This window comes from Erinaceus europaeus, chromosome 3 (genome assembly GCF_950295315.1).
Source record: "Erinaceus europaeus chromosome 3, mEriEur2.1, whole genome shotgun sequence".
NCBI classification, from domain to species: domain Eukaryota; kingdom Metazoa; phylum Chordata; class Mammalia; order Eulipotyphla; family Erinaceidae; genus Erinaceus; species Erinaceus europaeus.
The window spans coordinates 450099-466976 of record NC_080164.1 but is presented as its reverse complement, the minus strand read 5'-3'; the positions used below and the strand labels follow the sequence as shown (position 1 = coordinate 466976).

Below are 16878 nucleotides of genomic sequence, written 5' to 3'. Positions count from 1 at the left end.
CCGGGAAAGTTAACACAGTACGAAGTGCGAGGACCTGCTCAAGGATCCGGGTTCAAGCCCCCAGTTCCCCACCTGCGGGGAGAGGTCACTTCGCAATTGGTGAAGCAGGTCAGCAGGTGTCTCTTTGCCTCTCTCCCTCTCTGTCTTCCCTCCTCTCTCAGTTTCTCTCTGTCCTGTCCAAAAATGGAAAAAATGGCCACAAGGAGCAGTGGATTCATAGTGCCGGCACTGAGCCTCAACAATAATCCTGAAGCAGCTTGGGACGTGGTTCACTGCCGCTCTGCTCAGGCTTATTCTCTGTGCTGCACTCAGCTTGGGACGCGGTTCCCTGCTGCTCTGCTGGGGCTTATTCTCTGTGCTGTACTCAGCTTGGGACGTGGTTCCCTGCTGCTCTGCTCAGGCTTATTCTCTGTGCTGCACTCAGCTTGGGACGTGGTTTCCTGCTGCTCTGCTCAGGCTTATTCTCTGTGCTGCACTCAGCTTGGGACGTGGTTCCCTGCTGCTCTGCTGGGGCTTATTCTCTGTGCTGCACTCAGTTTGGGACGTGGTTCCCTGCTGCTCTGCTGGGGCTTATTCTCTGTGCTGCACTCAGCTTGGGACGTGGTTTCCTGCTGCTCTGCTCAGGCTTATTCTCTGTGCTGCACTCAGCTTGGGACGTGGTTCCCTGCTGCTCTGCTGGGGCTTATTCTCAGTGCTGCACTCAGCTTGGGACGTGGTTCCCTGCTGCTCTGCTGGGGCTTATTCTCTGTGCTGCACTCAGCTTGGGACGTGGTTCCCTGCTGCTCTGCTGGGGCTTATTCTCTGTGCTGCACTCAGCTTGGGACGTGGGTCCCTGCTGCTCTGCTGGGGCTTATTCTCAGTGCTGCACTCAGCTTGGGACGTGGTTCCCTGCCGCTCTGCTCTGGCTTATTCTCTGTGCTGCACTCAGCTTGGGACGTGGTTCCCTACCGCTCTGCTCTGGCTTATTCTCTGTGCTGCACTCAGCTTGGGACGCGGTTCCCTTTCTCTGTGCTGCTCTCAGCTTGGGACGTGGTTCCCTGCTGCTCTGCTCTGGCTTATTCTCTGTGCTGCTCTCAGCTTGGGACGCGGTTCCCTTTCTCTGTGCTGCACTCAGCTTGGGTCGCTGTTCCTTTTCTCTGTGCTGCTCTCAGCTTGGGACGCGGTTCCCTTTCTCTGTGCTGCTCTCGCCTTTATTTGTTTGCTGCTGCAGCAGTGACGCGGCTACTCTTTTACTTCAGTTCCTGCCGCATTGGTCTCTAGCGTCATTTATTGTTTAGTTACCTAGTTGGATTGCTGTATTTTCCTGATCAATGTTACTGCTTGTATCTAAATTACTCCTTTTTACTCTGCTTTGAAGTCTGCATTTTCCGCTGTAGTGCTTTATCCACGTTGTCCTTGTGGTCTGCGTGACATTCTCCTCCCTTTTTACTTTTTACCTGTGCATCTCATTAAGGGTGTGTGTGATGGAGGCCTAGGGCGGTGACTGACAGGGAGGTCAGAGCCTGCCCTGCTTCTGTGAGGCCCTATACTCAGTCCCACTACTGTGTGAGAACAGCATAAAGAAAAACCACAACAGCATGGATCTGGTCCCTCCTTCATGTTCTCACATTCTGCCTCTGTCTCTGTCCCTCCTTCCTCTCCCTTCCCCACCCATGAGAAGCCCTCGGGATTTAATGATAAAATAATCCATAAATAAATTGGATTGGTGGTGGTCGGGCAGTAGCACAGCGGGTTAAGTGCACGTGGCGTGAAGCACAAGGACTGGTGTAAGGATCCTGGTCGAGCCCCAAGCTCCCCATCTGCTCCCCACCGTTGCTTCACAGGCGGTGAAGCAGGTCTGCAGGTGTCTGTCTTTCTCTCCCTCTCCCTGTCTTCTCCTCCTCTCTCCATTTCTCTCCTACCCAACATCAACGACAGCAATAACAATAATAACTACAACACCGGTTAAGATCTCGGTTCAAGCCCCTGGCTCCCCACCTGCTGGGGAGTCACTTCACAGGCAGTGAAGCAGGTCTGAAGGTGTCTCTGTCTCTCTTCCTCTCTATCTCCCCCTTCTCTCTCAATTTCTCTCTGCCTCTATCCAACAACAAATAAAAAAAATAACCACAGCAACGATAGAACAAGGGCAACAGAAGGAAAAGGCCTCCAGGAGCAGTGGGTTTGTGGTGCAGGCACCGAGCCTAGCAATAGCCCTGGAGGCAAAACTAAATAACATAAAATAACATAACATAAATAAATTGGACTGCTGAAGTGACCTTAGAGCAGGGTGTTGTGCCGAGTTCTGTCTCCTGGACTGTCTGTCTTGCCTTTCTCTGTGTGTGTGTTTACCTTTTACTGGTTAGGTAAGGATTTTTTCCCCTAATTTGCAGAAGTCTCTCATAAAATTTCACTTTTCACATAGAACTAAAGTCTTAATTTTTGTGTCTTCAAAACCAACAGGTTCGTCATAAGACATCACAGAAGGTTTATGCTATGAAGCTTCTTAGTAAATTTGAAATGATAAAAAGATCGGACTCTGCCTTTTTCTGGGAAGAGAGAGATATAATGGCCTTTGCCAACAGCCCCTGGGTGGTGCAGGTAAGTCTCCCAGCTGCTGGGCTCAGTCCTCTGAAAGCAAGTACTGACTGCACACCCTCTGCCCGTGGAAATGTGGCGCCGTGAGCCTGCTGTTTTCCCTTCCTCTTGCTCATTTCACTTGTGCTGCTGTCAGTGAGTGCTGTTCTTCTTCTTCTAGCGTTTGCCCTTTTTCTGTAGCCAGTCAACAGCGTCAGGTTGAGCCTGATGTAAAGTTTCGAGACCTCCTTTGAATCTGGAGAGGTGGCAGTCGTTGACTATGTGGGTCATAGTCTGTCTGTAGCCGCAGGGGCAGTTCGGGTCGTCTCTGGCTCCCCAGCGATGGAACATAGCGGCGCACCGGCCATGGCCTGTTCGATAGCGATTGAGGAGGGCCCAGTCATAACGTGCTAGGTCAAAGCCGGGTTGACGCTTGCAGGGGTCTGTGATGAGGTGTTTGTTCTTGACCTCAGCTGACTGCCAACTCTGTTTCCAAGAGACTGGAACAGAGAAGTTCAGTGCAGGCGTAGGGGACCAGATTGGGTGATGAGATGTCAAGTGTTGGACAGGGTGCGCGAAGATATCCGTGTATATTGGCAGGTCCGGTCGAGCGTAGACGTGGGAAATGAACTTAGATGATGCCGCGTCCCGACGAATATCTGGCGGGGCGATGTTGCTAAGAACTGGCAGCCATGGAACCGGGGTGCTGTTCTGATACTGATGCTCAGATACGGGATCTGGGACATCAGGCTCACAAGTGCCCCAGGCCGGGCCACCTGCCTGTTTTGCAGGGCAGACATTACAACATGGCTATCCTAGGCTTGTCTTTGCACAAAGAAGTCCTGTTCAGAAGAGGCATTTCAGGCAGAGGGAGTGTTCCCTGAAGAACGGGGAGTCGTTAGGGGTTGGTGAGCAGCGGAAGGCCAGGACGGGGCTTGGCAGGATGTCAGCGGCTGTGGGAGAGGAGTCTGGTGGCAGGGAAGCCAGCAGAGGCTCCTGCAGGCCACAGAGCTGAGCGTGGAGACTTGTTGTGAGCTCTGGACAGCAGGCTGGGCCTGGTGTGCCGATGTGCTTGATGGCGGCGGTTTCTAGCCACAGCCACTGCAGAGAGCTGTCAGACATGCACACTTTCAGCAGGTTTTCCTAGCAGAGAGCTTTTTAGTATGTGGCACCAGGAGTGTCCAGGGTCATGTGCTTGTGTACCACTGAGTGACCTCCTAGTCAGTGCTTTACAGTGCGGCCATTGTCACGTGCATATAATCTCACTGTGCACCCCAGTGTTGCTTTTCCCTTAAACTGGAGAGAGCATCAGATAGCCCCGAGGCCCCGGCATTCAGGGGGCTCCAACCGGGATCCTTCCGCGAGTCCTTGTGCCTAGTACTGTGTGCACTTGACCTGGTGCGCCACTGTGCGGCCCAGTTACTCTTTCTTCTTTTATCTAAAGTGTGGCAAGAAGTCATCTGTTTTTTGTGCATGTGGAATTTTTAAATTTCATATGAAATGTGGTCTTTCGTGCCTTTTCCTTACATTATAATGTTTTCAGCACCACCATAAGCCACCGCTGGCCAGTACTCTGTTCTCCCTCTCCCCCTCGTTTTTCCTCTCTCTGTTCTTCTGTCTTTCTGTATCTCTCCCTCATTAAAATAAAATAAATGCAGTATTGAAAAATAGAAAAGAAAATGTCTTTCTACTGAATACTGCCAAATATTGTTACCCACCAGGAAATCACTTAATTCATTTGCCCACATCCCTGCTCAGCTCTGGCTGATGGTGGTGCGGGGCACTGACCCTGGGACTTCAGAGGCCCAGGCTTGAGAGTCTCTGCAGAACCGTGATGCTACATTCACTCCTGCAGCTAGTTTGTTTTTCCACTAACAGATAGTTTCCAAACCAGTTCTGAATTTAGAGAACAGCAGATGGTAGAGCTTCCACATATACTCTGTGTAGTCCCCGTTACTGCTGTCTTACTGCGGTCAGGTGCCCTTGTCACAGCAAACAGCACCATGGGTACGTCACGAGCACTAACTACAGCCCATAATGGATTTATGAGTTTTACCTGATGTCCTTGTTCTGTCAGGGGTTTTGTCATGGACAGGCCATTGTTGCGGTCACAGTTTTTTCCCCTGCAGTGCTGGGGAGTGAGCCTATGGCTTCACGTGTGGAAAAAAAAGCACAGCCTTCATCACCGAGTAGCCCCACGTTACTGAATTATAGCTCGTCAGTCCCTCAGCTCACTTCTGCTGATCTCATAGCTTCGAGGATGGTCTTTCAGTTGTATTGGGAGATGTGTGAGTCCCGCTGCAGTTTGTCTGACGTTATTCTCATGTAGGATCCTGGGTTTTGGGGGAAGACCAGAGTCAAGTGTTGTTCCTGTGCAGACCAAAGTCCCTACTGGTGCCCTACTTGTAACTGTTGGTGTTGACTTCAAGAAAGTGGTTTCGATTGGACATTTCGCCTCTGGGGCTTCTCTCCATTCTCTGGACGTTGACCTTTTAGTGACGCCTTCACGCTGCCCGTCAGTGACACGCTTCGATTTGAAAGCTGGGCAGACCCCAGAGCTCACGTGCTCTGGACGTTGACCTTTCAGTGACGCCTTCACGCTGCCCGTCAGTGACACGCTTCCGGTTGAAAGCTGGGCAGACCCCAGAGCTCACGTGCTCTGGACGTTGACCTTTTAGTGATGCCATCACGCTGCCTGTCAGTGACACGCTTCAATTTGAAAGCTGGGCAGACCCCAGAGCTCACATGGCTTTCAGAATATAGCAGTTCCTCTGCACTTGGTTTTAGTGGGTTCTGGGATGAGACTTTTTCATTGTAGTTACATTCTATTTGAGACAGTGCTGCAGGGCCTGTCAGCTGGTAGGCTGAGCACAGAATAATGGCCCCTCATTGTGGGCAGGGATCTTGACGGTGTGGCGAGTACCTGCCGTCCATTCTGTGCTGCAGCGTCAGGTGGCACGAGGGTAGTGTTTCTTGACCGAGTCCGGCTCAACTCATCTCTGAGTCCAGCAGTCACTAAGCCACTGGCCTGCGGTGCGTGGATCGAGTCAGGCTAGTCAGCGTCTGTTTTAGATGTGAGTTCAAGGGATGAGTGGTGTTTGCATCTGTCAGAGCAAATATGCTGTCAGCAGTGCTCATTGCCACGGGAGAGACTGGGGCTTCACCCTCAGCATCTGATCTGGCTACAGAGAGCAAGGGTGGTGGACGCCAGCATCCTGATCTGGCTACAGACAGCAAGGGTGGCGGACGCCAGCATCCTGATCTGGCTACAGAGAGAACAAGGGTGGCGGATGCCGGCATCCTGATCTGGCTACAGAGAGCAAGGGTGGCGGACGCTGGCATCATGATCTGGCTACAGAGAGCAAGGGTGGTGGACGCCAGCATCCTGATCTGGCTACAGACAGCAAGGGTGGCGGACGCCAGCATCCTGATCTGGCTACAGAGAGAACAAGGGTGGCGGACGCTGGCATCATGATCTGGCTACAGAGAGCAAGGGTGGCGGATGCCGGCATCCTGATCTGGATACAGACAGCAAGGGTGGCGGACGCCGGCATCCTGATCTGGCTAGAGAGAACAAGGGTGGCAGACGCCGGCATCATGATCTGGCTACAGACAGCAAGGGTGGTGGACGCCGGCATCCTGATCTGGCTAGAGAGAACAAGGGTGGCGGACGCCGGCATCATGATCTGGCTACAGACAGCAAGGGTGGCGGATGCTGGCATCCTGATCTGGCTACAGACAGCAAGGGTGGTGGACGCTGGCATCCTGATCTGGCTACAGACAGCAAGGGTGGCGGACCCCAGCATCCTGATCTGGCTACAGAGAGAACAAGGGTGGCGGATGCCGGCATCCTGATCTGGCTACAGAGAGCAAGGGTGGCGGACGCTGGCATCATGATCTGGCTACAGAGAGCAAGGGTGGTGGACGCCAGCATCCTGATCTGGCTACAGACAGCAAGGGTGGCGGACACCAGCATCCTGATCTGGCTACAGAGAGAACAAGGGTGGCGGACGCTGGCATCATGATCTGGCTACAGAGAGCAAGGGTGGCGGACGCCGGCATCCTGATCTGGATACAGACAGCAAGGGTGGCGGACGCCGGCATCCTGATCTGGCTAGAGAGAACAAGGGTGGCAGACGCCGGCATCATGATCTGGCTACAGACAGCAAGGGTGGTGGACGCCGGCATCCTGATCTGGCTAGAGAGAACAAGGGTGGCGGACGCCGGCATCATGATCTGGCTACAGACAGCAAGGGTGGCGGATGCTGGCATCCTGATCTGGCTACAGACAGCAAGGGTGGCGGACGCCGGCATCCTGATCTGGCTACAGACAGCAAGGGTGGCGGACGCCGGCATCCTGATCTGGCTACAGACAGCAAGGGTGGCGGACGCCAGCATCCTGATCTGGCTACAGAGAGAACAAGGGTGGCGGATGCCGGCATCCTGATCTGGCTACAGAGAGCAAGGGTGGCGGACGCTGGCATCATGATCTGGCTACAGAGAGCAAGGGTGGTGGACGCCAGCATCCTGATCTGGCTACAGACAGCAAGGGTGGCGGACGCCAGCATCCTGATCTGGCTACAGAGAGAACAAGGGTGGCGGACGCTGGCATCATGATCTGGCTACAGAGAGCAAGGGTGGCGGACGCCGGCATCCTGATCTGGATACAGACAGCAAGGGTGGCGGACGCCGGCATCCTGATCTGGCTAGAGAGAACAAGGGTGGCAGACGCCGGCATCATGATCTGGCTACAGACAGCAAGGGTGGTGGACGCCAGCATCCTGATCTGGCTAGAGAGAACAAGGGTGGCGGACGCCGGCATCATGATCTGGCTACAGACAGCAAGGGTGGCGGATGCTGGCATCCTGATCTGGCTACAGACAGCAAGGGTGGCGGACGCCGGCATCCTGATCTGGCTACAGACAGCAAGGGTGGCGGACGCCGGCATCCTGATCTGGCTACAGACAGCAAGGGTGGCGGACCCCAGCATCCTGATCTGGCTACAGAGAGCAAGGGTGGCGGATGCCGGCATCCTGATCTGGCTACAGACAGCAAGGGTGGCGGACCCCAGCATCCTGATCTGGCTACAGAGAGCAAGGGTGGCGGATGCCGGCATCCTGATCTGGCTACAGACAGCAAGGGTGGAGGACGCTGGCATCCTGCTTTAGTGCTTTGTGCATTTGTCAAGCTCACCCTTCCCTGCTTCACATTGTTGTGATGCACCTCACCAGATTCAACCTCAGGCTGTTTCCTCAGCTTCTTTAAAAATATTTTTACCGGACGTTGGGCGGTGGCGCGAAGCACAAGGACCGGCCTGAGGATCCCGGTTTGAGCCCCCGGCTCCCCGCCTGCAGGGGAGTCGCTTCACAGGTGGTGAAGCAGGTCTGCAGGTGTCTGTCTTTCTCTCTGTCTTCCCCTCCTCTCTCCATTTCTCTCTTCCTATCCAACAATGACGTCAATAACAACAACAATAATAACTACAACAAGGGCAACAAAAGGGAAAATAAATAAAAATAAAAATATATTTTTTTACCTGGCGTTGACTGTGAAGACGCTTCATAGAGGGTACATTTTCCTTTTTAGTATTTCATTTACTTATTTTTTAGTGAAACAGATACCAGAGAAAGATACCAGGAGAGACACTGGAGCCCTGCTGAGCTCTGGCTGCTGGTGGTGCTGGGGAATGAACCTGTGGCCTCTGAACCTCAGGCAGCAGAGCCTTTGGCAGAACCTCTGTGCTGTCTCCCCAGCCGGAGGCTGATTCTCTACTCAGTTCAAACTTGATGTTGACCCCTCCAATAGATACAGTACTGCACAGTGTCACTAAGGCCCTCTGAGCCATGGAGAGCCAAGGGAAACACCCCAACTCTTCTCAGTCTTAAATCGGCCGTCATCTCTGCTGCGAGTAATTGTCTTAAACACAGTTTGTTTTTCTTGGTGTATTTCTTTACACTCAATTTTTTCTTCCCTACTGGAAAATGACTTTCCTTGCTGGCCTAAAAACTGACCTTCTGGGTGACAGAGGAGGTGGCTCTGTGTGTGCTAGACCCCGGGCTTGATCCGTGACACCACACCTGATTGGGTGCTTGCTTTACCAAGAAAGCAAACAAATCTAAAAAAAAAAAAGCCACCTGGAATCTTTCTTTGGTTCTGGTCTGACATACTCCTTTAGCAACATTTTTTTAAGTTTTTTTTTTTTTAAATTGTTATTAGTGATTTCATAGTGATTAAACAAGACCTCAAGGTAAGAGAAGGAGAATCCCACACAGCTCCCACCCCCAGAGTCCCTGTCCCACCCCCTCCATTGGCAGCTCCCCTGTTCTTCATCCCTCTGGGAGCAGGGACCCAAATTCTTTCTGGGGAGCAGAAGGTGGGAGGTCTGGCTTCTGTCACTGCTTCTCCACTGGACATGGGTGTTGGCAGGTGGATCCACAACCCCAGCCTGTGTCTGTCTGTCCCTAGTGGGGCAGGGCTCTGGGGAGGGGAGGCTCCAGGACACATGGGTGAGGGCGTCTGCCCAGGGAGGTCAGGGTGGCGTCACGGTGGCATCTGCAACTTGGTTGAAAAGCAGTAAGATGTAAAGCAGGACCCATTGTTTAATAATCAGGAACCGAAAGGTAAGAATATAGCAGATGGACCTCTAAAGGTCTTTGTATGATAAGAAGCTACTTCTGTTTTTTTAAAAAAATCTTTAGTAGAGTTTGTTTTGTTTTGTATTTTTGCCTCCAGGGTTATTGTTGGGGCTTGGTGCCTGCAGTACAAATCCACCACTCCTGGAGGCTATTCTTTGTTGTTGTTGCTGTTGTTGTTGGATAGGACAGAGAGAAATTGGGAGAGGAGGGGAAGACAGAGAGGGGGAGAGACACAGACACCTGCAGACCTGCTTCACCACCTGTGAAGTGACTCCCCTGCAGTCACTTCAGGGGAAGTCGAACCGGGATCCTTGTGCTTTGCACTGTGTGTGCGTGCTTAGCCCGGTGCACCTCTGCCCACCCCCTAGGTTTTGTTTTTTGCTTATCATTTGTAAATATGATGGTTTTCCTTTTCCAGAAGTTGGGGCAGTTTAATTTGAAGGCACTAAAGCATCTCAAGAAGTGCTAAGCCACCGTTTCTCTGGTCTCATCCCCCTTCTCCTGCACCTTACTCCTGAGGCCAACTGTTGTCCCAAGTTAGTACGTGCCTACCCCATGCTCCATCCTGTCCTCTCAGCTCCCTCCCAGCCAGTCTGCTCCCAGCTCTTTTCTCTTTCTCTCTGTGGAGCTGGTTCTCACACATGCAAGATCTCACCATCTGAGATTTGAAAGTTGAGAAAAGTGAGAGTCCATGGCCCTGGGGCCTCCTCTGGGGCACTAGCACCTTCCTTGATGCTGGGGCCTCTCCTGGGCGCTGCTTCACTGTCTCGACAACTGCTGCAGCTCTTCAGCTGCAAGGAAGGGAGCGGCCTAGAGATGGAGTGGCCACTCCATCTCTGGCCAGTGATTGCGCCTGTGTCGTGAGACCCTAGTGGAGACCGGGCACTGGCACTTGGTGGGGCTTCCTGTCTGCTGAACAGTGACATGCTGGGTGGTCATGCACTGGTTTCCAAGGGACATGCTTTCCTATGTGTGAGTGTGTGTGTGTGTGAGTGTGTGTGTGTGAGTGTGTGTGAGTGTGAGTGTGTGTGTGTGAGTGTGTGTGTGTGTGTGAGTGTGTGAGAGTGTGTGTGAGTGAGTGTGAGTGTGTGTGAGTGTGTTGTGTGTGTGAGTGTGTGTGTGAGTGTGTGTGTGTGAGTGTGTGAGTGTGAGTGTGTGTGTGAGTGTGTGTGTGTGTGAGTGTGTGTGTGAGTGTGTGTGTGTGAGTGTGTGAGTGTGAGTGTGTGTGTGAGTGTGTGTGTGTGTGAGTGTGTGTGTGAGTGTGTGTGTGAGAGTGTGTGTGAGTGAGTGTGAGTGTGTGTGAGAGTGTGTGTGTGAGTGTGTGTGTGAGTGTGTGTGTGAGTGTGTGTGTGAGTGTGTGTGTGTGTTGTGTGTGTGAGTGTGTGTGAGTGTGTGAGTGTGTGTGTGTGAGTGTGAGTGTGTGTGTGAGTGTGTGTGTGTGTGTGAGTGTGTGGGTGAGTGTGTGTGTGTGTGAGTGTGTGTGTCTGTGAGTGTGTGTGAGTGTGTGTGTGTGTGAGAGTGTGTGTGTGTGAGTGAGTGTGTGTGAGTGAGAGAGTGTGTGTGTGTGTGAGTGTGTGTGTGTGTGTGTGTGTGTGTGTGTGTGAGTGTGTGTGTGAGAGACAGGGAGAGGGGTAGCGGGAGAGGGAGAGGGAGAGGAGTTACAAAGTATTTCTTCCCCATCTGTGACTTGCCTTCCCGTTTTCCTGACTGCATCCTTTGAAGCCAAGTAGTTTATTTGATGAAATGTTGGTTTCGGTTTTCGGTTTCTAGTTTTGCTGTGGTGTTATAAGAAGCTCTGCTAGCCCAGGACTTTGGGGATTTCCTGCTTCGGTCCCCAAGGTATCTGTGGCTCTTCAACTTGCCGATAGTTGAATGATCTTTATGGCGTTAGACTGGAGTGTGGTGTGAAGTAAGGGTCTGAAAATGTTAATCTCTCCCCTGTGAGTAAGCCCTGAAGCACCAGTTTCTTGAAAAAGCCCCTTGTGAGATTTCTTTCTTTTCACGAGCAAAGCAGACAAGCCTGGTCTCCACAGCTGCACTAGCTCTTGGGAGGATTATTTTCTTGCTTAATTCATGTGACATCTTTGTTAAAAACAACAGCAAAGGAAACTATAGAAATCTCTGTGGACTGTCAAGTCTGTTGACGCCTCAGTCTGTCTGTCCTTGGACCACGCTGACACGTTCTCAGCCGTCTGCCGTGACTCTGGGAGCGGGCAGCAGCTCTGTGACCGCGGTGTGCGTTGTCTGAGCCCCCGGCAGTCTGACGCCCCTCCACCTTCTCTGGAGCGGTCTTCCTGACGAGCATGCTGTCCCTGCTCTGTGCACCTGTCCTTCGCATTTATGGCTGAACAGCATGTTACTCGCACACGCGTTTTTCTCAAACTGGAACAACCTGCGGTCACCTCCTTCCTTCCTTCCCTTCCATTATCCTGCCTCCCTTCCCACGTGTGCTGAAGTGGGCGCACCAGGCCCAGCCCCGTCCTCCTCCTTCCTCCTCCAAACTCGGCTCCTCTGTGACGTGCTGGCCGTTGACCGGCGGTTTTGCTTAGGGGGGTTGCCTGGGTTTTCGTTCACCCCCTTCAGTGGGCCCAGCCTCATCTTCTTACTTTGATTTGCGTTTTTATATTCTTGAGCACTTTTTTCCTGAAGTGATGTGTATAAAGTTCTGTGATATACCCCTTTTGCCGTCTCACTGGTTCTGTCTGCCAGGTATGGTTTGTTTCTGTGCAGAGATGTCTTCTCTCTAGAAACCTTGTGAGTCTTCTGCAAGCTCAGCACACTGTCCGAATCCTTGAGGTCCCCAGCCTCAGTCAGCTGCATTCACTTCTGTCCGTCTCCATTTCCTTCTTGCTCCTGTGGTTGGTTCTCTTTTCCACGCCGCTTGCAGGCAGGTGTTTTCACTTTGCTGGTCGTTTCTTCTCTGAGTCCGTGAGTGTGCTTTCTCCTTCTCTTATCATTTGTACTGAAGCTTCTTGGTTTTCCTGAAATCAGACTAGTTTGATCGAGTTGACACGCTGTCTCTTTGGAGAGTGTTGATCTGACATGCTCACCGTCCTCAGTTTGTCCCGTGGGTTTTCTATCTGGAGTTGGTGCTGCATATTCATTTCTGTCTTACCCGCATGCCACTTGCCTTTCGTGCTGCATGTGTGTGGGGTGGCTTGTGCACTGGGTATCAATCGCCCCCTGGGCTGGCAGAAGCGGCCAGCTGGATGCTTCCCACTGGCCCAAGTGCCAGCGGCTGCAGGTACCGATATCTGGGTCCCCCAGGTCTCCCTGCCCAGCAGGTGGGGCTTGTTCTCCCTCAAGCAGAGAGTGGGTGTTGGGTGGTCTGCACTGCGCCTGGTTTTCAGTTCTGCATGGGGGTGTGCGGCAGCTTTGCTTTTAAAAGCCGAGCTTCCTTTCTGCAGCACTGGGGAGTAGGTTGGGCTCGTGTGTGTGTGTGTGTGTGTGTGTGTGTGTCTTCCTTCCAAAATGGTTGTTTGGGTCTTGGAGCCAGTCCAGTTTTTAAAATTCGGTGGTGGTGGTGGTGGTGGTGGTGGAGGAGGAGGAAGACGGGCAGGCAGAGGAAAGAGGGAGCTGTCTGGACACTCCTCACCACCCCTGGCGTGGGTCCACGGTGCACCCCTGCCATGGGGGTCAGACCCAGGTTCCAGAGCCAGCCGAGAACAAGCCCATGGTGTCGCTTCACCGCCCCTGCCAGCGGGAGCCTCCATTCTGGCTCTCTTTGCCATGTGTTGTCCACCCGGACTCCTGTCTTCCCCAAGAGGGGAGATGATTTATTGAGGTAGTGAGAGTTAGTGTGAAGAAGAGTCCCATATAAAAGCTTGGTGTGTCATTTTCTTCCTTAGAGGTGTCCAGCTCTTAGGTAAATCAGTGACCTTTCTTAGGTGAATCAGTCAGTGACCTTTCTTAGGTGAATCAGTCACCTTTCTTAGGTAAATCAGTAACCTTAGGTGAATCAGTGACCTTTCTTAGGTGAATAGTAACTTTTATTAGGTAAATAGTAACCTTTATAAGATGGATCAGTGACCTTTATTAGGTAAATAGTAACCTTTATTAGATAAATCAGTAACCATCACCCTGCCCTCAGCAGTGTTGGCTGTGAGGAATTCATCCTATTAAACAGCTGTCTGGTTTCGGTCTGTTGTGCCTGTGGTCTGAGTGTCCGCTTTCTCTTGGGCCTCCAGCTCTTCTGTGCCTTTCAAGACGACAAGTACCTGTACATGGTGATGGAGTACATGCCGGGTGGCGACCTCGTGAACCTCATGAGCAACTACGATGTGCCCGAGAGGTGGGCCCGCTTCTACACTGCCGAGGTGGTGCTAGCCCTGGACGCCATCCACTCCATGGGCCTGATCCACCGCGACGTGAAGCCCGACAACATGCTTCTGGACAGACATGGCCACCTGAAGCTCGCGGACTTCGGCACGTGCATGAAGATGGACGGAGTAAGTCACGGGCCAGTGCGACTTGTAGCTTTCCTGGCGAGACAGAGATGGAGGAACTTTCAAAAAAAGATGACTTGAGTTTTGCTGGCTGGGTAATCTCGCAAGGTTATAGAGTCTTGGCCCCCACCTTTTGCTCCTGATTATTCACCTCACTGTAGAGTGGTTAGACTCGGGCTTGCTGAGTCCAAGAGAAATAAGAACACAGATAACTTAAATGTTTATTTTACTTGCTGAGTGTTAGTAAGAATTCATTACCAGTCAAAACTAGTTTTTATGTACTGGTATGACACAGAATACAAGCCAGAGTGTGTTCATCACCAAGACAGAGAGGTCAGGAAATAAGGCAGGACATCTGTCTGTCGCACCTCATTTGCACAGACCACATAGAACAACTTCGGGCACCTCATTACTGTCGGGCTTCCGGCCGAAAGCTCCCGTCGTGACTGGTGCTGCTTCGGGAATTACCTGATTTTGATGTTGATTTATTCTCACTGCAGATGTTACATGTTACGTCTTTTGTTGGTAAGTCTGCTGTATCCCTGAAGATGTTTGCTTCTCTTGTTTTCCTCTGCAGATTCATATTGACAGCAGACTAAGGTCGTCTTTGTGTTTCATTTGTCCTGAGATACTGACCTCACTTTAGTTGATGTCTCGCCAAGACATTTATTTGAATTAAGCCAGTTCTTTTATTTATTTATCTATTTTTGGATAGAGACAGAGGAATTGCAAAGGAGGGAGAGATAGAGACAGAGACACCTGCAGCCCTGCTTCACCATGCATGAAGCTTTCCCCCTGCAAGTGGGGGCCAGGGCCTTGAACCTGGGTCCTTGTGCACTGTAATGTGCACTTAACCAGGTGCGCCACCAGGTGGCTCCTCTTTCCTTAGTATTCAACTGATTCACACCACCAGTGCGCTGATCACCTTTACTGATTACCATCCCTTCATCAGTGATTCTTAATCACTAAATTGAGCTCTAAGCTCACTCAGTTTTATTTATTTTTTATTGACATCACTGTTATTGCTGGGCTCAGTGCCAGCACTTCGAATCCACCACTCCCAGGGGCCATTTTTTCCCCCTTTCTTTTCTTTTTCTTTTTTTATTTATATAATGGAAATGTTGACAAGACTGTAGGATAAGAGGGGTACAACTCCACACAATTCCCATCACCAGAACTCTGTATCCCATCCCCTCCCCTGACAGCTTTCCTATTCTGTATCCCTCTGGGAGTATGGACCCAGGGTCATTGTGGGAGGCAGAAGGTGGAAGGTCTGGCTTCTGTAACTGCTTCCCCGCTGAACATGGGCCTTGGCAGATGGATCCACACTCCCAGTCTGTCTCTCTCTTTCCCTAGTGGGGCAGGGCTCTGGGGAAGCAGGGCTCCAGGACACACTGGTGGGGCCCTCTGCTCAAGAGGGTCAGATTGGCATCATGGTAGCATCTGGAACTTGTTGGCTTCAGCTCAGTTTTTATCTCATCTAGAATATTCTCCCTGATAATAGTAACCTAATTACTGTGGTTTTTTTTTTTTTTTTTTTTTTTCTTTTTAAAACAAAGTACTGCTCAGGTCTGGCTTATGTGGGTGCTGGGCACTAAACCTGGGACCTTGGACCTCAGGCAGGAAAATCTTGTGCATAACTGTTTTGCTTCTCCCCAGCCCAAGTATTTTACTTTTCCCTCCACTGGGTAGAAGCAGAAATTGAGAAAGGAGTGGGGCAGGGGAGACACCTGCGGCAGTGCTGCCCAGCTTGGGACGCTCCCTGCAGCTGGGGGCCCGAGGCTCAGCACGCCACTACCCAGCCCTCACTTGTTAGGTTTCGTGACCTCATTGATGTGGGATTTGTGGTGTATTTAGTGGCCGTCTAGATTTTTAGATCTAGATTTGTGCCTGGACAGACAGTGAGCTGCGGCCTGTGGGCTCCTTCCTGCGGCATGACTGCAGCGAGCAGACTCAGCTGCCCTGCATTTTCCTGAGCAGGCGTTGGCCCCGGTGGTGAGCTGCGGCTGCCAGAGCTCTGTGCAGACTAACATGCCTGTCTTCATGGGAATCATTCCGAATGCGCTCCTAAACCAAATGCAAAGTGATGGGTCCCGCCTGTGCTTTGTAAGCCCCTCGATATTTCATCACGTATAAAACACCAGACTTTTTAGTGCCGGTCCCAGATCGGGGCACCAGGTGCTGGTCTCGCTTCGCGGGCGGGAGACAGATGACCAGGGACTCATGGCTGAGCTGGGAAGCAGTATCTCGTTTACTAATCAGATACATCGCCTTTTATGCATCTCTTCACCAGAAGTGGCAAGCGAAAGGAAGTGACTAGGAGAGGGGGCAGAGCAATAAAAGAGCTCGAACAGAACATAGGAAGCTTCCATCTAAGCAGTGGGGATTACACCAATACCCTGCAGGCAGGGCGGGACCCAGGTAAAACAGTGATTCTGTAAATAGACCACATGGTAAGTAATACAAGCGAACCTAATGTGATGATCAAAACAGAAGGTCTATAAGCAGAATTTAGAAGCAGACCAACATTTCCCCCTTTCTTTTTAACTGATGGCCATAGTATCAGGAGTGTGGGGTGAACAGAAACCTATATCGTACAGGCATTTTCAAAAGAACTGGCAGAAGACATGGAGGGACAAGTAAGAGAGCAGCAAGAACCAGTGTTGGTGATGCTGTGGGGAGTCCTGAGGGGGCGTTTCCTGCCTCAAAGGGCAGAGCCTAGCAGGCGAAAGGGCATTTCTTGCTTCTAAGGGCAAACAGTGATTATGTAAATAGATCACATCATTAGTAATACAAGTGAACCTAATGTGATGATCAAAACAGAAGGTCTTATAAGCAGAATTTAGAAGCAGACCAACACTTTAGAATATCTGCAGTCATTGTAAGTAACACCACTCAGTAGGAAGCTTTGGGAAGAGCACACTTTATGTTGCTCTGCAACTAAACCCTCCCACAGATTTCTCTCAGGTATGAGAATTTGAACCCTCACGTGCCTCAGGAGCCTTTTCTGATGATGTGGTTGGCGACTCTTTTCCCTCAGTGGCGGACAGCCTTCACTACAGTGTCTCAACACCAGGCTGGTAGATGGCTGCTGCTCTCCCGAGGCCCTGCAGTATATGCTCTGCTCAGCAGCTACTCACACTGGAGATGCAGCTGAGGTGTCTTGTCCCGTGAGGGTCCCCTCACACTGGAGATGCAGCTGAGGTGTCTTGTCCCGTGAGGGTCCCCTCACACCTGGAGGTGCAGCT

General features: G+C 51.6%; 1 protein-coding gene across 8 annotated transcripts in view; it reads left to right on the top strand.

The window, feature by feature from the left end:
* ROCK2 (Rho associated coiled-coil containing protein kinase 2) overlaps positions 1 to 16878 on the top strand; it is a 151060-nt gene that overhangs the window by 65056 nt on the left and 69126 nt on the right. For 5 of the 8 annotated variants that reach the window (XM_060186565.1, XM_060186564.1, XM_060186563.1 and 2 more), the window contains 2 exons: positions 2440 to 2577; positions 13373 to 13633. In XM_060186565.1, the coding sequence (XP_060042548.1) occupies positions 2440 to 2577; positions 13373 to 13633 (399 nt within the window). The remainder of the gene's footprint in view (positions 1 to 2439; positions 2578 to 13372; positions 13634 to 16878) is intronic. The other 3 variants (XM_060186570.1, XM_060186566.1, XM_060186568.1) reach the window with 2 other exon arrangements.